This window comes from Rhinopithecus bieti, unplaced genomic scaffold (assembly GCF_001698545.2).
Source record: "Rhinopithecus bieti isolate Rb0 unplaced genomic scaffold, ASM169854v2 scaffold_841, whole genome shotgun sequence".
Lineage (NCBI taxonomy): Eukaryota > Metazoa > Chordata > Mammalia > Primates > Cercopithecidae > Rhinopithecus > Rhinopithecus bieti.
In genome coordinates this window covers 151,453-178,050 of record NW_016803191.1, presented here as the reverse complement: position 1 = coordinate 178,050, position 26,598 = coordinate 151,453, and the positions used below count along the sequence as shown (strand labels likewise).

The following is a 26,598-nucleotide window of genomic DNA, read 5'->3' as shown; positions in this document are numbered from 1 at the left end:
ATTGAGAATTTTTCCCCCTTAAAAATAATGACTACAGTGTAGGTATCTTCCTCCTTTATCCCTCCACTTCAAGATATGAAGTGCATTGGGGGACAGCATATTATAAATCACTGTAATAGTTACTATTATTGGCTGGACGCGGTGGCTCACACCTGTAATCCCAACACTTTGGGAGGCTGAGGCAGGCAGATCACTTGAGGCCAGGAGTTCGAGACTAGCCTGGCCAACATGGTGAGACCCTGTCTCTACTAAAAATACGAAAATTAGCCCAGTGTGGTGGCACGCACCTGTAATCCCAGCTACTCAGGAGGCTGAGGCAAGAGAATCACTTGAACCTGGAAGGCGGAGATTGTCGTGAGCCGGGATCGTGCCACTGCACTCCAGGCTGGGCAACAGAGCAAGACCCTGTCTCAAAAAAAAAATTGCTATTATTATTATTATTATTATTATTATTATTTTGAGACGGAGTCTTGCTCTGTTGCCCAGGCTGGAGTGCAGTGGCCGGATCTCAGCTCACTGCAAACTCCGCCTCCCGGGTTCACGCCATTCTCCTACCTCACCCTCCGGAGTAGCTGGGACTACAGGCGCCCGCCACCTCGCACGGCTAGTTTTTTGTATTTTAGTAGAGATGGGGTTTCACCGTGTTAGCCAGGATGGTCTCGATCTCCTGACCTCGTGATCCGCCCGTCTCGGCCTCCCAAAGTGCTGGGATTACAGGCTTGAGCCACCGCACCCGGCCAATTGCTATTATTTAATGTTTTGTCATTAAATAATAACTCATTTTAAAAATGTGTATTTGTCACACCACAATTTTGTGAGCATATTTCAGCCCAAGAATGAATTAGAAATCAAACAAAGATAAAACAAGCTAAGAAAGACAAGTATTACTTATAGTAAGTACTTGGACTGCATCATATGGATTAACTTTTAATGCATACTGATTTTGCAAGCAGATGTTTATACAAACCTTTATTTTAAAATCATTTAAAGTAATGAAAGCATATTCCTTCAGTTGGTATTATTACAGACTACTTTTGTAAAATTCCTTTTCCTAAGGCGGTACATTTGATTAATATGCACACATTTCTACTTACTCTTCTAAAGAGCATGCTTTCACAAATTTTTTATCAGACATGTAATCTCTGTAAGAAAGCTTTTCTTACTATCCACAGTGGTACAGTTATCATTGTTTTCTTTTTGAATTAGTTCTCATTTTGAAATCAGAAAATTGTGTGGGCATTCATGTGTCTATTGTGGTAAATATGAAAATAAATGCCAGAAAATGGTTTAGTAGATAGGGGCTTCATCAATTGAGGGCTGAAATGAAAGCCTCATTAGCCTGGTCCACATGCTTCAGTTGTTTGTTAGCTCTTTCTCATCACCTGTTTCCAGTCTCTGGCAGTACCTTGAACATTTATTTCCTTTTCTACATGCAGCAGCACAAGCTTTTAGTTCAGTGATTATAGTGAAGGTTTTCCAGGAGCTGTGTAAGATATTAATAAATTAGAATATGTTGTTTTCCATTGTCAGCTTTGAATTATAATTTTTTCACATCTGTATGGAAAATGTTAATGCCTTCTTAGAGGTGTACTTGTGAATAGTCAGCATTTTGTTAGAATCAGCTCATTGTGTTAAGGGCACCATAACTGGTACTGATTATGTACAGAAGAATAGATGTGGTCCCTTAACTCACGATGTTTATATTTTTAAGGGGAAAGAGGGCCAAAGTTGATAAACAGCACCCCTCTCCCCACCCACACACATACCCAAGTCTGCACCGGAATAGTTGCTGCAAGTTAATCAAGTAGATAGTAAAGAGTGGTGGGAAGTCTTACAAGAAGCAGTATCTGCATGTGGATTATGTAACAAATTTAATGTCATTTAATGTTTTTGGTAAAATGTATAGTCACAACATATAAAATCACCTCCCTCCCTAATACAACCACCGCTAAGCTTCTTTTGTAAACTTGATGCATACTTTAATGTAATTATAAAGTGGTTAACTTTTAAATTTTTCACTTAATATGTTAAAACTACGTAATAAAGTAGAAAATTGATTTTCATGAGTCTAATTTTAAGTATCTGCGTAATAGTCAATCAAGAATAGATATATCTACTTTTACTTAACCATGGCCATTTTATCAGATATGTGTAGCTTTCTGGGTTGAATAAACCTGTGGTGAAAAATTATAGAATGTGAACAGTTTCTGTGTGTTCAAAGTACTGAGGAGAAGAAATACTGTAGTAACTTTATGTAGAAGGAATTACAGCATAGATGTTTTGCAGCAGATCAGATGGAGATAAGAACGAAGAACAGCAGCAGCCTAGGTGGTGTATAGCTTTGAAAATACAGGGAAGTTCATTAGTCTAAAAATGCCATCTTGCCCAAGTGAGAAAGTGGCAGAGTTCTTAACAAGGGAAGAAGTGACTTAAAAAAGGTGGAATTGAGGAAGCCGAATTTTAAAGCTTGTTAGTGTGTGTAGATTAGAGCCTTTATAGCCATTTTATCAAACACTCCTTTAGAATATTTAAAAATCACTCATGTCATATGTCTATATGCGTGAGTACATGTATACATATTCCCTGATATTTAGCAATGACACTAGTATTTTTATATAAAGAAAATAAAAAGTGACCAGTGTATTTGTTTTCTATTCCAGCCTTAACAAATTACCACGCATTTAGTGGATTAAAACAATGCCCATTTATTATCTCACAGTCTGTAGGTTAGAAATCAGACCTGGGATGGTATCTCATTGTGGTTTTGATTTGCATGGCAATCATCAAAAAGTCAGGAAACAATGCGTGGAGAGGGATGGTTGAGAAATAGGGAAATTTTACCACTGTTTGGTCGGGGATGGTAACTAGTTAAACCATTATGAAAACGTATGGCCCGATTGTAAGGATTGGAATAGATGTACCATATGACACACCCCCCACCTACTGGAGGTATATACCAAAGATTATAAATCAATGACTGTACTAAAGACAATGCACACGTATGTTTATTGCGGCCTATTCACAAATAGCAAAGTCTTGGAATCAAGCCAAATGTCCGTCAGTGACCAGACTGGATAGAAATGTAGGCACATGATACCAGCCATGGAATGATTATGGCAGCCATAAAAAAGGATGGAGTTTGCCCCCATCCTTGTAGGGACAATGGAGATGCAGCTGGAAACCATCCTTCTTTAGCAAACTATCACAAGAAAGAAAACCAACACCCAATGGTTCTCCACTCATAGGGTTGGGGGGAACCTGAACCCAATGAGTCACTTGACTGAAGCGGACATACCATCCGGGCCTATCATGGGAGGGAGGGAGGGATTGCTTGGAGTTATTACCATGATATTAAATGACGAATTGATGAGTGCTGACAAGTTGATGGGTGCAGCCACAACATGGACAAGGTACTACATATGTAACAAACTGCATTGTGACCATGTCCCTAGAACTTAAAGTATAATAAAAAAATAAAATAAAAAAATAATGAAGTCTTAAAAAAAAAAGTTTTAGTATATTAAAAAAACAAAACAAAACAAAACAAAAAAAAAACAAAAAGAAATCAGACCTGGGTCTTGCCAGGCTAAAATCAAGGTACCAGCAAGGCTTATGTTGCTTACTGGAGGCTCTGGGGAAGAATTTACTTCCAAGGTTATTTAAGTTGTTGGAGATCCTGTTTTTATGCTGGGTGTCAGTTGAAGCCTGGTCTTTCCTCCTAGAGGCTGCCCACATTCCTTCTCATGCTTTCCATGATTTCCTAGAGGCCTCTGTAGTCCTTGCCTGTGGGTCCCATCTCAGAGCCTTCCCATATTTCAGATATCTCTAACTTACGCTGCTGTGTCACACTGCCTCCAACCTGAGAAAGTTTTCTGCTTTTAAAGGTCCATGCGATTAGATCAGACTACAGGAATATCCAGGATAATCTTTTCATCTAAGATCCTTAATTACATCTGCAGAGCCCCTTTTACCATGTAACCTAACACATTCAGAGGATCCAGGAATTAGAGCATATTTGGAAGGTCACTTATTCATCCTCTTATAGTGAAGGTGTTCTTTTGAGGTGGGAGTATGGAGTGAAAACAGCTTTTTGTATCACTTTTCATCAGTTTTACATGTAAGTCACCATTCTTAATTTACATAGAATACTAACGTTTCCTGGAGTTCTGTAGTTAATTCACTTTGCTAGTTTAATATATCTTAAAGTTGAAAAAAGGTATAAGAAATGGATTCTTAAAGAAATATAAAAAGTTACCGATTTTCTGTTTAATGATATAGAAGGAAGATAGAAAAATCTTTCCTGTGTTACCAACCAGCTACCTAGAACGAGGCAAATAAACACTGCTGTAACTAGTAGACTTTGTAATAAGGTTATATATAGTGGCTGAGATGTGTGGAGGTACTTTGTGAGAGCTGTTCAGTAATACATGCTCACACACCTTTTAGCATTCTAAGAGTTTGTTTTATTTATTGTTTATTGAACACATATTAAAGGAACTCTTACTGGTTGCCTCACATGGTGTTAGATTCTAGGGATGCATTTATTTCTGCCTTTGTAGGACTGAATAGTTATCAGTAAAAAGATAATTTTAACTAAAGTAATTATAAGAAATCATGATGACTCTTGGCATAGTGGAGGTATGTGATTATATGAGAGCACATAGAATCCTGGAAATAATGAAACTTTGCCTGTCACAGTGGTCTTGTAGCTTATCTTCAACCAGATATTGTAGATTTCCCTTAGTCCTCTGACTCCAAAGTTTCCCAGGAATTTGTGGCTTGTGGATACCGGATACTGGGAGCCTTCCTGGAAAGTAAAATTTATGATTTCTTACGCTTTTTTAGTAATTTTAATATCTGCAGTTGTTAAATTTCCTATTCACTCGTTGGGTTTCTTTAAAACATTGATTGCTGTCTGGTTAAGTAACGAAGAAAATTAGTGATTTTACACTGTGTTAGTCGTAAAACACTAACAAAGTACAAAATAATAATGATGTTATGGGATACAATATTCTTAAAAGGCCTGAGAAAGCATTGTGGCAGTATTTATGATGTATTAGCAACAAAAAGTAACTTGTTGAATGCTATGTAATAGAACTTTCTGTGATGATGGAAGTGTTCTATACCTGTACTGTTTAACCCAGTAGCAAATAGCCACTTACAGCTATTGAGTGTTTGAAACATGGCTAGTGCTACTAAAGAACTGAATTTTAAATTAATTAAAATTTCAATTTCAATAACCGATTTTACTTAATGGTTACTGTATTTGATAGTGTAGTTCCATATTGTATTTGAAATATATTTAAATAATTACATACTTTTTAAAAATCATAGTAGTGGGGCTTAGAGTTTCAAATCTGAGGTAGCCCTGGAAAAGCTATACATATGGAGTTGTTATAAGCAATTGTGGCTACTGAGGGTCATGAGGCCCCTAAGTCAGGGCAGCTGTCATATCTACTGGTGGGGATTTTGCTTCTGTACCTGAATGAGCTATCCACCTGTGCAGGACTGTGGTAAGGATTCCATAGAAGAGGAATACTTGAAGCTGCCCAGCTAGCAAGCTGCGATTCCTATCCTGGATCTTTCCAAGTAAACTGATGCCACAAGTGGCCTGTGGCATATTCTTGTGAGTCTAAATGTTTTGTTAACCTAAGAGCACTCCCTGGCATTCCAGAACCAATTAACCTTTATTTCCTCAGAGTAAACACAAAACAAAATTCAATAAATTGAACTGAGGAAAGGCAGACTACCAAGACTCACCAAAAGTTTAATGCACTCTCAATTGTTTCTGATTACTATGTAGAAAGTAGTGCTAGAAAAGATAATACAAGATGAATTTTAAATGCCCACTTTTGTAGCGGAGTCTTGGTTCTTGACTTACTGCATACATACAATCCACCAGGAGCAGTCATCAAATGTGTACAGTGGTGGAAACAAACAAAAATGTGTATAGTGGTGCATCTTCTTAGGTCTTACTGAGGCGTGTCCTTAATCATCCAATGTAAAGTCACCCTCACAAGTGCTTTATAATATTATCTCACTATGTTATGTTTTCTTCACAGCAACATCACCAGTTGGAATGGTCATTTTAATTTGTTTGCTTGTTCAGTATTTTTTTGCCTAGGGTATGAGCTCCATGAGATGAAGGAATTTGGCCATCTTGTTTACCACTATCTCCCCATTACTTATGAGAATGGCATAATAGGACCTCAGTAAACACTTGAATGAATGAATGAATGAATGAATGAATTATAGAAACTTTCAGATTAAAAATTTTTTCCTTTAATTCTGTTTTCTGAGGTGCTAAATATTGAGACTGAATGAGATGGTAATTTGGGCAAAAAGCTGATGGAGTTTCTTTTATTTCCAAAGGATAACTATGGTAAAGAAATGCTTTTTATCTTTGTAGAAATGTACTGCTGTTTTTGTCTTTAGTTTTGGGACTTGGGACTCTTCTTCATGCAATCAGGAACTAATCATGGAAGGCAGAGAGTACTTTCTCTTCCTCTATGTGATCTCATAAGCGCTCCCTCTTTTTCTTACCAATGACGTATTCAGATGTTGACCACTTGTATTCAAAAACAAAACCAGAAACAAAACTGTTACATACCTTGCTCTTTTGATCTATGAAATGAGACCCTTAAACATTATGAGGCATTGTCAATGGCTATGTGAGACTAAAGGGGTGTGTAAGGAAAGGATGTAACACGACTGTTGGACTATGACTTTTAGTATTCGTCCTCATTAACTGTTCCAGCACTCCCACCAAAGTTCCCAAAACATTGTGGCAGTTATTGGGGAACAAATGTGGGGATAATCCTAGAATGCCATAAATGTGTAATAGCTTGTCTCAGAAGCATTCTACATTGTGTAAATTATTTGTGGGGGAATGGGAAGACATTGTCTATCATTTTAACGTATTAATTTTGCTGGATGTTGGAACTTTATTCCCTCGGCCTCTCACTTTTTCGTGACTACCCTATTGTGAATCCTTTCTTTATTGTAGTCATTTGACTATCCTGGACACAACCCAAAACCAAAACCATCTTTATTAGGGTTCATTATATTACCATAATATATGCTAAGAATATAGAGAGTAAAGGAACATAAATTTTTTACTCATGAAAATCGGTATGTTTGTTGGAGTCTTAAAAGTTATATGGTGAAAATAGCTATGTAAAGCTGTAGTTTGAATATATATTATAGGGGTGTATGTGTGTATTTTACTTTTAAAATCAGTTTTATTGAGGTACAATTTATATACAAAAAATCCACCTATTTAAAGGATATAGTTCAATGTCTTTTGACAAATGTACAGATATTTTTATAGAAAAATGAGATGCAAGTTTCATTTATCTTGGAGTTCATTGGATTTTGGTTATAACTTGGAATAAATAGGAAAATATGGACCACATAGGGAAGATGAGGAAACATAAAATAAAGTAGCAGTTGCACCATTTATAGTTCCTACCTGATATGGAAACCCATATGGTCCTGATTTTTATTGGATATTTTAGCCTCTTGGAATCATACAATTTCTCCCAGTTATAAAGAAAAATAGGTCATTATACTGCATGTTGTGTGATGGTAGTTTTCTGCGGAGACTTTTAAAAAATAAAGTTGAATAAAATTTATGCTTGTGGAAAAATAATCTACATTCAACCAATTTAAAACAGAATTTTATTGATTGTGTTCTCATTTGGAATAACTGCAGAGAAAATCACCTGGGCTAATACAAGTTGGATACCATTTACTAGGGATTTCGCTGGAGAATAAAACCCAAACTCATTTCAATTTCAGTGGTGACAGCTGTTGACTGAATTTTCCTGTGATATCCTTCACTGCAGGAAATGATACATTGTAGCTTTGGCTCCTTTGATTTCCTACCCACCCTACAAATCCAAAGTGCAGGGACTGTGCTTTCTAAATGTCTGAGTGGCCTAGTTTATGTGGATAGGGTTTGTTTGTTTGTTTGTTTTTTTAACACCCACAGTGGGTAAAATTGTGATTGCAAAAATAGATATATGGGTAATGTACAGAAACGTTTATTTCCTCTTCCTGAAATTGTTTTTCCATTTGTGCTATTATTACACCTGGCTTTATGTGAAAAGGTTGTATTGGAACTTGGTATACTTTTATGGAATGATGTAGGAGATTACAGTTCATTTTGAAAGATGTATTAGCTTACTTTTTAATGGTCCGAATAAATATGTTTCCTCGATGCAGAGATCAGTTTTGATTATTTGTGATGCTTTCTTCACTGCTTTTTTATTTTATGCTAGTTTAAAAAATATGATAAACTGTAGCCTGCCAGATAGAAAGGAGTAAATGGTGTTAACCTGTTTAGTCTTAAGAGTACTGGGAAATGCTTGACAAAGAATGGAAATATGTTTTATGAACCTCAGAAACTCTGTCTGCTGGTGCGGGGTGGAGGGCAGAGAGATACCCCCTGAGGATAAGGGAGGAATTCTTTCCACTCTGGCTTAGGATTTTGCTATAAGCCACATTTGCATCCTGTCTGTTATGGCTTCTTACAAAGAGGAGAAGAATGGACAGTTGCAATTAGGTATTGAGGTTGAGGTTGGCCAAGCAGCCCCAAAGCCTTCCAGATAAACATGCCACAGCTTTCTTTGTCCCCAGAGAAACAATTCAGGTTACTACCAAGCTAATCAGAATTCAAGTTTGCTTCCCTAACAGTATAAATGGCAAACTATGGCTTAAATATAAAAACTTGATTCCCAAGTAAAATGTTGTAAAAACAAGCACATTTATAGTAGACTTGAAGCACTTCCTTTAGTCAGCCTAGTTGCAGCCTGTGTTTTGCTTATGACTGGCAGAGATTGATCTTAATGTAGCAAATAGAAGTCAGGGCAAGTCAGCTGGCTATTCTATAGTTATACCTAGTCCTCCAGAAAACGTTTGATTGTTTTATGTCATTGTGTTCTCAATACAATAATGTTACCCAGTAGAATCATAATGAGAGCAACAAATGTAAGCCACATATATAATTATATATAATTTTAAATTACTCAAGTGAAATTAATTTTGATAACATATCTTATTTAACTCATATTCAAAATATCTTTTTTTTTTTTTTTTTTTTTTTTTTTTTTTTTTTTTTTAAAGAGATGAGATCTTGCTCTTTTGCCCAGGCTCAGGTACTTGAACTCCTAGGCTGAAGTAATCTTTTTTCCTTAGCTTCCTGAATAGCTGGGACTACAGATATGTGCTACCACACCCAGCTCAAAATATCATTTTGAGATATAATCACTATGAAAAATTATGAATGAAATCTTTTACATTTTATGTACTAAGTCTTTGAAATCCAGTGTATACTTTGTACTTATTGAACATCTCAGTTTAGTCTAAGCTACATTTCAAGTGCCCAGTAGTCACATTTGGCTAATGGATACTATATTGAACAGTAAAGCTTCATAAAATGGATTTCATTTAAATCTCTATTGTTTAAGTTGAATATTTGTACTTTGGACACTTTCTAAAAGTGTAAATATAGACTATATTGATAGACTCACAAAATCTTCCAGATATCAGATTATTCAAGGACATCTGAATTCTCCTATTAATACTTTGAAGTTAAACATTTTATGTGATAGTATGAAGAAGGTTGGAAAGAAATTTTTTTTTCTAGTATTCATAAGAAGAAATTGGTGAATGTTAAGAACAGAGAAAAAAAATCCAAAATGTTTAAGAATAATAAACTTAGGCCAGGATGATGATGATGATGTTTATTACAATTTGAGTGAAAAATACTGTGATAAACACTACAGACATTTCATTTGTCCTTACAGCAACTTTTTGAGGGCAGCACTTTTGTGATCTGTTTTATAATCCCTGTTTTACCAGTGATTAAGATGAAAGCAATTAAGAGATCTTTGCAAAATCACACAGATAGTGACTGTATGCAAACTTTTGCATGACTCTTGGATTCTGAAACTTACCCTCTTAATCACTCTTCTCTATTTATTGCCTGGTTCTTTTATGCCTCCGTGATTGCCTTGGGCAAGCTGGACTTGGAGAAATTACACAAATGAGGAGGAGTTGCAGCCAATTCCTAAAGTGTTGCAACTATTCCACTACTTCCTGTTTACTCTGTCAAATTTTCATCAGTAGTCTGAAAAGGAGAAAATTACTGGAGTTGTAATCACCCTTGAAAAGCTGACTTTTGCCCTCCCATTTTGTCAGTAATACCCTGTGGCATTTATGTCGCAGTAGTGGAGCTGGTGAATACCACTCTTGGAGCTGAGGTGTGATGATCCATCTTCTGTTAACAATCAGTGCCACAGCATGAAAAGATTATTATTTTTTTTCTTAACCGGCTAATCTTGCCATGAGACCCATAAATCCACTTTCATGTAATTTCTGCTTTTTGTTTTCAACTCTTGAGTTTCAACACTCAAAAACAATTCCCTGTTGAGTACCTAAGTGCTCATATTGATATTCGTGGTACATTGAACAGGACTTAAATTTCTGTTGTTTCTACAAAGTCCAGGAGTAGGTCTGCCTTTCACTACAATTCACAGATCAGATGTGTGCAGATGTTTCTGTTTCAGATTTATCCTTTTATATATCCATGGTATTTTTGTTCTGTACATTAGACGTTTGTGAGATAGTATTTGGGGAAAACTCTAGTTTAGTGTGGATGTGTTGATTAATTATGCCTTGCTGTGTTGGTCATTCCCCAACCCTTTCATTCTCCAAAATTAGATTGATTTAATTGGATTTAAAATGGGATCATTTAAATTTGGTTGCATAAATATGTGTTTCGTATGTTTTGAAAGTCTGACCTTTCTCTTTTCAGCCTATAAATTATTGAAATTCTGTTAGCTTTATAATTTTCTGTTTACTGTGATTTTAAGCTGTATTGGAAAACTAGCCATGCTGCCCTCTTATGTTTAATGAGCAAGATAATATGGGAGGGAAAAGTTCCTCAGGTGCGACTGACTGCGTTTTAATTAAGTTTTATGTAAGTTATTGAACAAATGCAACCATTAAAAGATGCTTTTGGCTGGGTGCGGTGGCTCACGCCTGTAATCCCAGCACTTTGGGAGGCTGAAGCAGGCAGATCACCTGAGATCAGGAGTTCAAGACTGATCTGACCAACATGGAGAAGTCCCGTCTCTACTAAAAATACAAAATTAGCTGGGCATGGTGGCACATGCCTGTAATCGCAGTTACTCGGGAGGCTGAGGCAGGAGAATTGCTTGAACCCGGGAGGCAGAGGTTGCGGTGAACCGAGATCACACCATTGCACTCCAGCCTGAGCAACAAGAGCGAAATTCCGTCTCAAATTTAAAAAAAAAAAAAGATACTTTTATATATTTTGTGTATCATGAATTCTCTTATAGCAGAATATATAATTTAAGACCATCACCTCAAAAGAACACAAAAACATAGGGAGAGACACCAGATTACTTGTGTAAGCAGAGTTTGTTATACACAGTTGCAAAATTCTGTTTTCTTAGAAGACACTATTATATGTACACTTAGGTGTTTAGAAACCTGAAGAAAACCTCACATTTTCATTAAAACAGAAACTTAGCACTATATTATTACAAAGGAAATAGGACTTAAAGGTGTTTTTAAAATTTTATTGTAGTGATCTTTGATTAAAGACCTATCTCAGGACCTACCTAATTTCCTACCGAATTTCTCCCTCATCCCCTGCCCACTTGCCTTTGCTTGTGTGTTTTTCCAACCTAACCTCTTCATCTATCAACTACTTTTTAGAAATTTTCTTGGCTTTGCTTATCTTTTCTGCCCATCCACCTGTTATGTGATAACCCTTCAGATCCCAAGAAAAAGAATTTATTATTCCAAAATGCCACGCCCTTATCACATTCTTACTTTAAAACCCCTTCAACAACCTTAATAAACTTTAATCACATACTTTTATGAATCTGGTCAAAATGTCAGAATGTTTTAATATATTCAACATTGTTAAACTACAAATGATAAAAATATTAAAACAACTGGGCCTTTGACTTTTTTTGTGATTATCACATCCTACTTCTAAACCTCCAAGCTTAAATTATTTTCTGACTACCATCTCTGATTCTTCCACTTGACTCCCCAGTTGCTCATTCCTACTGATGGTCATCTTCCCTTCATCCCAGCCTTCCATTTCAGTCCCCCAAGGTCACCTTCCCCTGTGGCTCAGCAGGCTTCTCTATTCAACATAGACCTGTTGTCAGTCATTTCAACAACATTTTAATAACATTCTAGAATCCTGTAGTCTGTGTTTCTAAAGCGTAACTCTCTCTATTCAGTGTCATTTTATTGCTCAAAAATCTTTAATGCTTCACATTGCCTACCTTCTTCTCTTCATTTAGAAGAGACCTCTTCTCTGTAGGCCTGAGAACAATTGTTTTGAGCTTTGTTGTTCTCCTCCCTGGATTATGTCGATCCTTCACTGCTTGGACCCTTCCTTGGTCACAAAGATGCTTAGTAAGTGCATGCCGAGATATAGGGGGGTTGTACAGGGACTCCTGAAGGTGTGTGTGTGGTGTTTTTTTTTTTTTTTTTTTTTTCTATTTGTTTGTTTGTTTGTTTTAATAATTAGAATCTGTTACATCCAGATAAGGACAACAACTGGGATGTGGAAAAAATGTGTCTTATAGAGAGAGAATCTGACAATCTAGTGATATTAAAAAAGTAGTTTGTCCTGGGTTTTATGCATTTATATGGTTCTGTTTCGGTAGTGAAGGTATTTATTTTGCTGGTACAGTACAGTAATTGTTACATTTTAGCAAAAGTACACTATATCCTTTTACAACCCAGTGTCTTCAGATAGATTTCAAATGTAATTGGATATTCACTGAACCACATCTTTATTGTTTTCACTACTTTTCTGTAAGTTGAGAAAACTGATATTTCACCCTTAATGCCTTTCACCTGATACTTTAGCAAATAAATTATGCATAAGAAGTGAAAGTAAATCACTGCAATTCCTTATCCCTTACCACACATATTTATGGATGAAAAAAATTGATGCATATCTTGCCTTGTCTTTTTCCTTTTAAACTTGTGGAAAATTAGTAGCTAAACTGAGAATTAAGGAAATCAAATTCAGATTTTTCAAGATTCTCTGATTAGTTAATCAAACATTGCCCTTTATGTTTGGCAAAATAGTCATTAATGACGTAATTTGAATTTTGTGACCCATTAAAATGTTCTTCGGTCTTCTATATTGAAAAAATGGTATTTGTGTTATATCTCACTTCATTCTTTTATGAAACATTAGGAGTGGAAAAGCTTTTATGCTTCCTGAATCCCTTGTTAAAAAACCTATGTTGTTGACAGTGAATGTTTCTCAAAATAAAGCTGTGAGTATTTTAAATGGACAGAAAACTATTTTCTGCTGGGTTTGCATGTGTTTATAGATGTTGAAGCAATTAAAAATGTTTTTTGCTATTAAAAATGACTTTCACTGTTTTCCCAATATAATAATCACTAAGACATGTTCCCTCATAAAATCGATCTTTTTCAAGTCATGAAAATAAGAATGTATTTTGACAATTCTTTAATATAGCAGCTTCATTTATTTGGCAGCAGTGCGATAGAAAGCTGGCACTGAGCTCTGAATGTGGGAAAAGGGTGCGTCTCTTTCCCTGGCTACCTGTTAGGATTCTCCTTTAGAACCATCTCTTGGCACTTCCAAGTAAAAGCCAGTTTCATGAGCCAATGTGAATTGTTTTAAGGGTTTTATTATTTTATGGCAGCGTTATTTGTTTTTCTTCTACCTTGATTTTTGAGCTTCTGTCAATATTTCATTATTTGTTTTTTTTTGTTTTTTTTTGTTTTTTTTTTTAGACGGAGTCTTGCTCTGTCTCCCAGGCTGGAGTGCAGTGGCCGGATCTCAGCTCACTGCAAGCTCCTCCTCCCGGGTTTACGCCATTCTCTCGCCTCAGCCTCCCAAGTAGCTGGGACTACAGGCGCCCGCCACATCGCCCGGCTAAGTTTTTGTATTTCTTTAGTAGAGACGGGGTTTCACCGTGTTAGCCAGGATGGTCTCGATCTCCTGACCTCGTGATCCACCCGTCTTCCTCATTATGAGGAAACACCATTCACCTGGAAACATTGTAATAAGGAGTAAAGAAAACTTATCACAACTTGTATTTTCATAATTTCTTTGTAAGTTTATTCCTGAATTACAGTTTTATTGTTTAGGCTAAATAGTTTTTATCTTGTGGAAAGTGAAATCGTGTCTTGGAAACACTCAGACACTCAGGCTAGAAACTGTTATTCTTGACTTTTCTACCTCCCTCATCAAAGCATATCCATTCTTTTCCAGAAAAGTTCCTGAGCCCATCTATTGCCTTCCTTTCTCCATCCGTTACCACTACTTTACTAACGCTCTTACCTTCCTTCGCCTGGATATAACATTGTTTACAGTATTCTTCCAGTTAGTTGCCAGTCCCTCCCCTTTCTAATTATTTCCCCCCACTGCTTTGTTTCTCAAGTGTAAACTGGATTATGTCAGTTCTTGCCTCATATCTTTTCATGATTTTTCACTGCCTGCAGAGTATGGGATACAGGCTTCTCACCATCTGCCTGCCTTGTGTTGTATCTAACAATCCCCCTGCCCCCCAGCTATCCTTAACTAGTTCAAATATGTGTTAAGTAGCTGTGATGTTTATTATCACCTCCTCTAATGCAGACGTAGTAAGCCTTTCTGATTATAGATGAGTACAGGAGAAATGCCATTCCTAATTCTGATACTTAACATCTTCATTTCTATCATATTCATCCCCATCCCCATGGGTTCCATACTTGCCCACACTAGACTGGTGGTCTTCTTTCTGTTAATTACACACATGTCTTTTTTATAGAGTTTTTATTTTTTGTTTTTGAGACAGGGTCTCACTCCCTCATCCAGGCTGGACTGCAGTGATGTGATCATAAATCACTGCAACTTCAAACTCCTAGGCTCAAGGAATCCTCCCACCTCAGCCTCCTGAGTAGCTGAGACTACAGGTGCGTGCCACCACACCCAGCTAATTTTTTTTTTTTTTTTTGTAGTGGTGCTGTCTTGCCGTGTTGCCCAGGCTGATCTCTAACACCTGGGCTCAAGCAGTCCTCCTGCCTTGGCTTCCCAAAGTGCTGGGAATAGAGGCATGAGCCACTAGGCCTGGCCAAAAATATTTTTAGAAGTTTGATGTCTACACAGTTTAAGTTTACTTATATTCTCTCTTAGAATTCATTGTTGCTACCATTCTCTTGCTTTTTTTTCTTTTTTTCCTTGAAATGTAGCCCTTTTGTATATTCTAGTGAGATGTGAAAGAACAAGCATTTTATACTGTCATTTAGGCAAATGTATATGTCCTCTTTATATGTCTTCTCTTTGTACTTATGCATTAATATGCATAAGTATGCATTAATCTGTATTAATTAATAAGTATTAATTAATAGTATGCATTAATCTGGGCTGAGAACAACTTCCTTGTGGCATAGTAATCATTTGGTTTCATTTACTCGATAACTAAAATTCTGTTTACACATCATTTTACCATTTATAGAGGCCTTTCATATTTGTGTATTTGATCTGAACAATCCTGTTAGATCATTGTAATCACCACCTTCAGCTGATAGGCTGAGAATCTGAGACTTGTAAGGGTCAATGGCATGGCCTAGTACTTCCCAGCTGGGTAATGGCTCCTCTACAGGATCACGCTGTTGTCTCTCTTACAATCCTGTTATTTCTGTACTTATTGGTCAAGACTGCAATTGCTCTGTGTGCTGGAGTATGCTTTACTGATTTTAATTAGGACTTTGGATACATTATTTCATTTGATTTCCCCAGTATATCTGTTAATTAGGCAGGGCTGGCATTATTAGTGCCATTTTACAAATAAGGATGGTGCAAATCAGGATGGTTAAGTGACTTGTCCCAGTTTGCAGAACTGGTATTTAAAAAACAAAAACCGGCTGGGCGTGGTGGCTCACACCTGTAATCCCAGCACTTTGGGAGGCCGAGGCAGGCAGATCACGAGGTCAGGAGATCAAGACCATCCTGGCTAACATGGTGAAATCCCGTCTCTACTAAAAAAATACCAAAATTAGCTGGGCATGGTGGTGGGTGCCTATAGTCCCAGCTACTTGGGAGGCTGAGGCAGGAGAATGGTGTGAAACAGGGAGGCGGAGCTTGCAGTGAGCTGAGACCACGCCACTGCACTCCAGCCTGGGCGACAGAGTGAGACTCCATGCAAAAAAAAAAACAAAACAAAACAAAACAAAACAAAAAACAACAAAACAGAAACAAACAACAAAAACAAGAAAGGGTCCTCATACTCTTAGCCTACTGCCATTCCCAATGCCCCATGCTGCTGCTTTGCTGTACTGTAAGACATGTTGGAAAATGAAATAACATTTTTATTTCTGAGATTCCACTGAAACAATTATCTGGTTATGCTGTGTACTAAAGTCTAAAACATTAAAGTTAAATGGCAGCTATCAGTTTAACTTTGCATGAGTTTTATATGCCGTAGTGCTACTGCAATTAATAGAATGCATAGAATCCAATAACACATTGTCAGAAAGGTGTCACTCAAGGGAAAGATAGTACAAGGCAAGGGAAAATAATACAAGAGGAGATGTGTTTTAGAATATGGTCTCATAGGGGAAGAAGAAGAATTTCTTCTTCAAGCCCTATAGGTTGGAAAGGACCCATGTAACAAAAGACAGATTAATAGGAGAAAAACAAACAAATTTATTAACATTTTCTATCAGTTTTCTGTGCTTATAATAGAATATCTGAAATTGGGTAATTTATAAAGGAAACAAATTTATTTCTTACAGTCACAGAGGATAGGAAGTCCAAGGTCCAGGGGGTGCATCTGGTGAGAGCTTTCTTGCTGGTAGGAACTCTGAAGAGTCTTGAGGTGGTGTAGGATATCACATGGCGAGGGGGCTGAGTATGTTAACATGCCAGCTCAAGTTTCTCTTCCTCATTTTGTAAAGCCACAAGTTTCCCTCCCATGGCAACTCATTAATCTATTAATCCTTTATCCATTAATCCTACCTCTCAATACTGCCACATTGGGGATTAAATTTCAACCTGAGTTTTGGAAGGGACAGATATTCAAACCATAGCACACGTGTGTACTGTGGAAGACATATATATGGAAGACATCCAGAAAGTAAGTAGTTCTCAAAAAAGGTGTTTTCAATTCAAGTTTATTATGTAGCAAATTCAACTAAGAGCAATAAATTGCTAGAGAAGTGACATGGCAAAGGAAAAGGACTTTGAGTCTCTGATGGCAACAACTTGTGAGAAGGCAAATAAATGGCAGATAAAGACCAGCTGGTAAAGTTTGTTCATATAGATTTCTCTGGTATCATCTCCACATAATAAGAATCTGAAGTTGTCTTCACTGATTAACCTTTGTTCTCACTGGTGGAAGGTGGGCAGGATGCCTTTTGTCTTTGTAAATCTATGTTTTGCTTTTAGGCAGATGGAGGGCAGAGAGCTTTCTTGAATCTGCTTCTTCTTAAATTGCCTTTGCTCAAAATCCTTCATATTTTGGGGGTGGCATCTTCTGGTTTCCCTCAATATTAGTCTACTCATCCTGCTCTTAGAGTAATTCTCAGGTCCCTCTTAGTCTGTAGAAGGAGGACTTGCAGGGAGGGGAAATCTGTACCTTTTTTTGATACAGGGTCTCACTCTGTCAGCCAGGGTGGAGCACAATCTCAGCTCCTACATCTCCTGGGCTCAAGCCATCCTACTGTTTCAGCCTCCCACGTAGCTGGGACTATGGACACATGCCACCATGCCCAGCCAATTTTTGTATTTTTTGTAGAGACAAGGTTTTGCCATATTCCTTAAGCTGGTCTTGAAGTCCCGGGCTGAAGCCATCTGCCTGCCTCAGCCTCCCAAAGTGCTGGGATGACAGGTGTGAGCCAGCTGTACTGTGGTTTTGCTTCATAATCCATACCCATTGTTTAATCAGTAAAATTGATTGATTATGGAAACAATAGCCTGTCTGCAGAGCATCTTGAGCGTATATGTGGTTCAGCAGGAGGAATCTGTAACTGAGCAGATAGAAAGTAGTGTCTGGAGGCCGGGCGCAGTGGCTTACGCCTGTAATCCCAGCACTTTGGGAGTCTGAGGTGGGCAGATCACGAGGTCAAGAGATCGAGACCATCCTCACTAACACAGTGAAATCCCATCGCTACTAAAAATACAAAAAATTAGTTGGGCGTGGTGGCGTGCACCTGTAGTCCCAGCTACTCAGGAGGCTAAGGCAGGAGAATGGCGTGAACCCGGGAGGCAGAGCTTGCAGTGAGCTGAGATCGTGCCACTGCACTCCAGCCTGGACAGCCTGGGCAACAGAGCGAGACTCCGTCTCAAAAAAAAAAAAATGTGTCTGGATTTTTTTTTTTTGAGATAGAGTCTTGCTCTATAGCCCAGACTCGAGTGCTCAGGCATGATCCTGGCTAACTATAGCCTTGCTCTCCCTGACTCAAGCAATCCTCTTACCTCAGCTTCCAGAGTAGCTGGAACTACAGGCATGCTGCCATGCCCAGGTTTTGTTTTGTTTTGTTTTGTTTTTTACAGAGACAGAGTCTTACTCTGTTGCCCTGGTGGAATTCTTTATGATCATAATGACTCTTCGCTCCAGGATTTCCCTTTAGTTGTGGTATTTGTATAATCCTTGGTTTGATTGTGAATTTCTGTATACTCTAGCAGCTATTTTTTGCTATGTCACACCTGCATGCACCTGAGTCTGTGTTCATGGAGTTGGGCATGAGTAGTGTGTTGTGTCAAGGAGGTGAAACATTACTGAGGTGGGTGGCTTTAGGTAGTATATACTAAGTTATGTTTCCTAATTTGAAGGTAATCCAAATTTATCGTAGGGAAGAGGATGATATAGTGCAGTGATGAAACGGGAAATTAGGAATCAAAAGGTTTGAATTTCCACTGCACTGCTCACTTGCTTTCTGATCCTAACAAGTTTCTAACTCCTGCAAGCAGCCTCCATTCATCAAATGATATATAAAAATGCTCTCTCGGGGGGTTGCGAGGATCTAATTAGAGGCTATCAAAGACTCTTTGTACATTGTAAAGTGCTATTCAGATATTATTTATTTTAATAAACAGTAATTACTTTATGTCAGGCTCTTTAACAAAAATTCTTACAATTCAGACTTCCTATCAACACTGCAAAGCCGGCATTATCACCATTAGTCAGTAAGGAACCTGGCATACAGAGAGTAACTATGTAACTTACTCACCTACTACTTTTAAGTGATGGTTCCCAGTTTAAGTTCCAGCTGCTTTTTTGCTGTGTTGTTGTGCTGTTAATAAAGTATAAATTGTAGAGGTTTGAACTTTAACAACAACTTGGATTACCCTTCTGAAAAATGGAAGTGGTGCTCTAGACTAGGAGTCAGGAGGTTCAGACTGTTACTAGATTTTTGTATTATTTTGGGGTAAGTTACTTAATTTCATTAAATACATTTAAAACACTTGGCTATGTTTCTGCTAAGGTTTATATGTAAAATGCTTTCTTATTCTTATTTTATCATTTTCAGAATTTAAAATTTCCTTTGAAGGGATCAAAAGTATTTTATGAATCTGTTTTAATATTTGTTTGTTTGTTTTTCTTTTTTTAAAGTCATTCCTACACTGGCCAAGATTACAGTACCCAGGGAAATGTTGGGAAGATTTCTTTAGATCAGATTGATTTGGTAAGTAACACATTCTTTTAAACTTAGAACTTTATCAATGGAGGGAACATATACTTTCTTAAATCAAAGACTTTTGGGTGAGGAGATAGAATGTTTTTTCAATGCTTGCTGAGTAATTTTAAAGAAAATCCCATGTCCTACACATACGATTTTTAAAAAATCATAGGAAAATCGTTTAATCAGAAAATTATCTGTACTTTTATAAAAGCAGAATTTAATCAATTATTCCAAACAGAAATTCTTTTAAATAACTAAATGGAATTTGTGTTTACATTTAAATACTGTATACACTTAATGAAGGGGAAATGGAAAACACTAAGTGTATTAGTTTGTTAGGGCTGTCATGACAACAGAAATTTATTTTCTGACAGTCTAGAAGCTTGAAATCCAAGATCAAAGTGGTAGTAGGTTTGATTTCTTCCAGGGCCTTTCTTGTCTCACAGATGACGGCCTTCTCTTTGTGTTCTCCTGTGGTTTTCCCACTGCTTGCATACATCCCTGGTGTCTCTTCTTTTTTAAGGACACTGAGTACGTGAGACCTGGGCCCAAGCCCCATGGCCTCCTTTAACCTTAATGATTTCTTTAAAGGCCCCATTTCTAAATATAATCACATTTGGAGCTACTAGAGGTCAGGACTTTGATATATGAATTTCAGGGGGGAGAGGGCAATTCATCATCTAGTGTAGGCTACGAAATTAATAGATAGCTTATTTTAACATCATTTCACTTTGTGGTTCCATAGAGTAGTGTACTTTGCCATACTTGTAGAATTTCTCTTTAATACATAACAGAATTTGCGCTCCATACGCAAAAGGGAAAATAAGCCAGCCATAAATAATGTTGGGTTAGACAACTACCAAATTATTCACAATAAATTAAAAATACACCAGGATTTTAATGCTTGGAAACAAGAACTGTAATAAGACTAGTAGAGAGAGACTGTGAGTTTGGATCAGAATTTGGGTCATCTTCCATTTGAAAAATTATAAAAAAGTACTTGTAGTTAATATGTCTAGAAATAGCAATAGGGTTGCCTACTTTACACAGTTGATTTGTTGATTTGAAATTTATTCTCAAAGATGTCCCATCTTTTAATTTTTTTTATTAGACACTTATCTCTAACAGTCCCCCTTCTCACTTCCACTCATGTGATTTGTGTTTATATAATGTGAGTGATTGGAAGTTAATTCTGTTCCTAGTTCTAGCTAGATGTTTCCCCATTCACAAGCATATGTGAATTTGGTTGGATACTGTTGGAGTTCATAGAAATATTAATTCATTTAATGAATATATATTGAGCCCATCAGTTATGTACCAGCCATTGTGCTGTGGATACAGAAGTGAGGAAAACAGAAAATGTCCCTGCCTTCATGGACCTTACATGAGGGAGAGAGACAACATAATAAATAATAAATAAGCAATATAATGTTAAGTGCTGTGATGATGATCCTGTCATGGGTCTGTGCCTGAGACCCTGTGGGAAGTAATACAGATGTATCTTTTTCTGGACTGCCTCCTAACTCTGTATCTATATTGTTTGATCTTCACAACAGCATGTCATTTGCATATCCCTTGATATTTGCAACTCTTCTCCAGATGTTTTCTTTAGTTTTTTCTTCTAACAAATCTGGCTTTCTCAATGCTTTCCCCTGTGGCCCTCTTCAATTAGAGACAACTTCCCCCCGAGTTCGTAGATAGGTGTGCGGCGAGTGTCTTGGTCCATATTTCTCCGCCTTCCATTGTTACAGCTCCAGCTCCTTTAAAGCCCTTGTGATCTTATTATATCATCTGATACCTCCTCTGTTGCTACTCCACCTCCTCCCTCCACACCTGTATTCACTGATGATTTGAACACCTAACTAATGATCTTGTGTACTGGTGCTATTCTTGTTATTGTTCTTGGCCTCTGCAAGATCCAAGTTGATAATTCATCCTCTATCCTGGACTTATGATTCTTTTGTTTGCTCATTTTCCATAATCATTTTTCTATCTGTATATAGCTGGACACTATCTTTTAAATTTTTATTATTGGGACTACTGCCCACACTTCTTAAGTATCCCTCCTGCTTCCATTCTTACTCTCATATAGTCTTTTCATTACATAACAGCCAGAGTTCTCTTTGTTTATTGAATCATGTCAGTCTTCTGGTCAGAACCCTCTAGTGGGTTTTCATCATATGTAGACTAACATCCAAACTCATGTTATGGCCTCTGAAGCCATATGTGCTCATCATTTCTATTTTGTCTTCTGCTCCATTCTGGCTCAGTCACTTGCTCTGGTCACATGAATCTTATGCTATCTTTTAGCCTACCATGTTTATTCCTTCTCAGGATCTTCATTTCACTAGAATCCAACTTACCTTGTCTTACGTGAAATGCCATCTCCTCAAAAAGGCTTCCCTGGCCACCCAAATTGAAGTACCTCTCCCCTAATCACACTTGATTTCATTTCTCTGTTTCATTTCCAGTGCTTTGGCATCAGATGTTGTCTTTTTAATGTCTGTATTCATTGTCCATCTCCTTCTAATAAAATGTAAGCTCTTTGAGGACAGGGTTTTTGACTTCTTTGTTCACTACTGGTTCCTCAGGGCTGTACACACAGTAAGTGTTAAATAAATATTTGTTGATTGAATGAATAAAAAATGGTCAAGGAATGTGCCAAAAGAAATAGAAATTGAGTTGGGTCTTGAATGATGATTTGGCTTTGGCTACATGGCATATGCATGAGAAGGATGCACCAGGTAGGGCTAGCAGAGTGAGAAAAATGAGAAGCTACAGGGCATGACTGCGTGGTCATGGGATAGTGAATAACCCAGTGGACTGGAGCCAAAGACTCGTTTTGGTGTAGTAATAGTACACTGGGCTTTCCCGGGCTCCCTGTCACAGTGCTTCTGTGGTGCTCAAGTTTTGCCCTTGTTGGAGCCTTCATTTTATCATTTATTTCATGTGTTTAACTTACCTAATAGTGAATATAATCATCGTTGTGTCTTTTTCCTTAACTGAATTGAAGGGGAAAATTATGTCCTAGCTTCTTTTCCAGAACACTTAATAAATAATTGTTCTGTTATGTATAATTGAAAAATAGTTATTGGCCAGGCACAATGGGTCATGCCACCTGTAATCCTAGCACTTTGAGAGGCTGAGGTGGGAGGATCACCTGAAGTCAGGAGTTCGAGACCATCCTGGCCAACATGGTGAAACCCTGTCTCTACTACAGATACCAAAATTAGCTGGGCGTGTTTGGCAGGCAACTGTAATTGCTACTACTCAGGAGGCTGAAGCAGGATAATTTTGTGAACTTGGGAGGCAGAGTTTGTGGTGAGCTGAGGTGGCACTGCTGTACTCCAGCCTGGGCAACAGAGTAAGATTCCATCTCAAAAAAAAAAAAAAAAAAGAAAAGTAGTTATCAGATATTGAGGAAACCTTGAATGTTCATACTAAGGATGTTGAATATTGATTGTATAGATTAGAACAATGTTTAGAAAAAAATCAGATACTAATATGAAGGAACAAAAATGGTCACATGAAAATGAGCTGAAAGGCTTTCTAGTTAGTTCTCCCAAGGAAAGATATAGGTCTGAATGAACTCGACTGGGGATGGAAAAATTCAGAAGTTGTTACTGTAAAAGAATGAAGAGAAACTGGATGGTCACTAGAGGGAGCAGCAAAGTCAAGCAAAGTGAGACCTGCTCTTATAGATGAAGTGAACTTGCTAAGGCATACGTGAGGGAGTGAAAATTTAAGTCTTGGGAGGATATTTAAAGAAGTCGTAGAGAATGCAATTGAAACCATAAGTAAAAAATTAAAGTGGGCAACAATATTTCATTTTTGACACTAAGGGAAAGACCTACACTTTGTTCCTTTTAACTTGATTTCTTTAACACATTTATTTGAATTTTCCTTATGAGAACAATTTCTCTTATTTTTGTGTTCTGCTTTGTGTTTGAGTTATCTTAAAAGTTCATCTGCTATTCAGCAATTGTGCTTTTATCTCAGGGAAATGAAATCTTATGTTCACATAAAAACCTCTTCAAGAATGCTTATAATAGCTTCATTTGAAATAGCCCAAACTGGAAACAACCCAAGTGTTCTTCAGTGAGTGAATAGTTAAATAAATTGTGATACATACCATGGAAAACTACTTAGTGATAAAGAAATTAGTTTACATACAACTTAGATGAATCTTGAGGGAATTCTGCTGAGTAAAAAATGACAATCTCAAAACAATACGTATTATATGATTCTATTATATAATACTCTTGAAATGACAAAATTATAGAGATGGAGAACAGTTCAGTGGTTGCCAAAAATTAGGGAGCTGAGGGAGGGGAGCAGGGTGCAAAAGATAGATGGGGATGGTTATAAAATCATGAGAGATCCTTGTGGTGACAGAACTGTTCTGCATCTTGACTGTGGTGGTGGATATATCAACTTATGTGTGACAAAGTTGTATAGAATTTAATACAGAAGTAAGTACATGAGTACAACTGAGGAAACCTGAATAAGACTAGTGGATTGTATCAATGTTAGTATCCTGTTTGTGATAATCTACTGTAGTTGTACATGATTTTCTCTTTGGGGGAATTTGGATATATGCTATCTCTTTGTGTTATTTTTTGTAACTGTGTGGGGGTCTATAGTTAACTTCAAAGAAAAAGTTTAATTTAAAAAAGGTAAAATAAAATTTAATAGTATGTTATTTAACCCAAAGTATCTAAAATATTATATTAACTTGTAACCAATTAAAAAATGTTAATAAGAAACATCTGATATAGATAAGAGTCATCTGTAACCACAACAATAAAGAAGCCTCTTCTTATGGGGTTTGTTTTTTATTCCAATTAAATTGAATTAGCAACCATAACAGATACTACAGGGGACCTGATAAGTCTTCCACATAACTTAAAACTCTTCTGTTTTTTCTTGTAGCTTTCTACCAAATCCTTCCCACCTTGCATGCGTCAGTTACATAAAGCCTTGCGGGAAAATCACCATCTTCGTCATGGAGGCCGAATGCAGTATGGCCTATTTCTGAAAGGCATTGGTTTAACTTTGGAACAGGCATTGCAGTTCTGGAAGCAAGAATTTATCAAAGGAAAGATGGATCCAGACAAGGTAATTTTGAAAAAAAAAAAAAAAAAAAAAAAATCAGAGTGATACCTGATATTTTAATTTGGTCTGAAAATCAAACAGTCTATTTTTTTTTAAATATGCGCCCTGCAATGTAGTTGAAAATTCTAAAAGGATAAATGTGTTGACGATTCAGTTTAGATAAAAAGAGACTTGCATATTAATCTAATACAAAAGATTGGGAAAGGAATGTTTTCCTTTGTAGGTATACTGCCAGTAGTAATTATAAGACTGAAATTGCTTTCAGAGTTATATTTCTGTAGGAATGTATATGTATCTACACATACACATACACATACACATACATATGCACATAATGTTTTGAGCACCGGGAGATATCATGAACAAATAAAGTGAAAACAATTTAAAATATTTGCTATTATGTTATGCAGAATCTTTTATACACTTTTTTTTTTTGAGACAAGGTCTTCCTCTGTTGCCCAGGGTGGGCTGGAGTACAATGGTGCAATCATGGCTCACTGCAGTCTCAATCTTTGGGCTCAAGTAATCCTCCCACTTCATCCTTCCGAGTAGCTAGGGCCACAGGTGCACACCATTATGCCTGGCTAATTTTTTTTTTTTTTAATTTTTTGTAGAGCTGGAGTCTAACTATGTTGCCCAGGTTGGTCTCAAACTCTTGGGCTCAAGCCATTTTCCTGCCTTGATGTGCTTGGGATTACAGCCGTAAGCCTGAGTCATCATACCCAGCCTATAGAACATTTTTAGATAGACAATAATCATTATAAACCTGAAAACTTTTAAGAAACCTATCCACAGTGCTTATATTCCGAATCCTACTCCTTATTTTTCTTTAATAGTGCCAGCTAATAAAGTTTTATTTGGAAATATGATTTCTTGCCCCCTCTATGCCATGACACTGTAGTATGAAGAACATTTTTTACTATTTATTTCTTGATTTGCTGCCTCCTAAGAGTAAATTATAGAAGAAAGATTATTTACGAGGTACATTTTATAGTACTGTATTATGTTTTATGTTAGTTTGCAAGCGTTGCCATAATAAAATACCACAGACTGGTTGGCTTAAAAAACAGAAGTTTATTTCCTCACACTTCTGGAGGCTGGAGTCCAAGATCAAAGCACTGGCAGATTTGGTTTCTCCTGAGGCCTGTCTTCTTGGCTTACAGGTGGCCTTCCTCTTGCTTTGTGCTCACATGGCCTTTTCTCTGTGCATGTGCATCCGTGGGGTTTCTTCCTTTTCTTATAAATACACTAGTTTTACTGGATTAGGGCCCCACTCATCTGATCTCATTTAACCTTAATTATCCCTTTAGAGGCCCTATCTCCAGTTACAGTTGGATTTGGAGTTAGGGGTTCAACAACTGACTTTTAAGAGATCACAAATCAGTTCATGTCTCTAGCTATATAGTTTATTTAAAAGCTCAGATTTTATAAAATAACGTTATAAAAAGCTCTTATAGTTTTTTCAGATTTGTTTTAAAAACTGTCTTCATTGACCATTATCCATATAATCTTAATGAAGTCATTTAATAGGATTTTCTTTGAACAGTTTTGGATAATGTTTTTTAGACCTCTATTATATTTCTTTTAAAGGTAATTTATTCTAATTATAGAAAATATGAAAATACAGAAAATTCACCTGTTATCCTCCAATTTGAAATAATTACTCTCAACATTGTAGCCTTTTACTCTAGTCTGGACAACTAAACACCACTGGTTTTCACCATTCTAAAATTATCATTATATTATGATTATTTTCCATACTTTTGACCAATCTTTGAA

At 36.9% G+C, this 26,598-nt stretch overlaps 1 protein-coding gene across 1 annotated transcript in view; it reads left to right on the top strand.

Moving 5' to 3' along the window:
- The window catches only part of PRIM2 (DNA primase subunit 2), a 313,454-nt gene that overhangs the window by 174,310 nt on the left and 112,546 nt on the right, over positions 1-26,598 (top strand). Inside the window, exons 9-10 of the mRNA XM_017868174.1 lie at positions 19,635-19,707; positions 24,637-24,822. Of these exons, the coding sequence (XP_017723663.1) occupies positions 19,635-19,707; positions 24,637-24,822 (259 nt within the window). The remainder of the gene's footprint in view (positions 1-19,634; positions 19,708-24,636; positions 24,823-26,598) is intronic.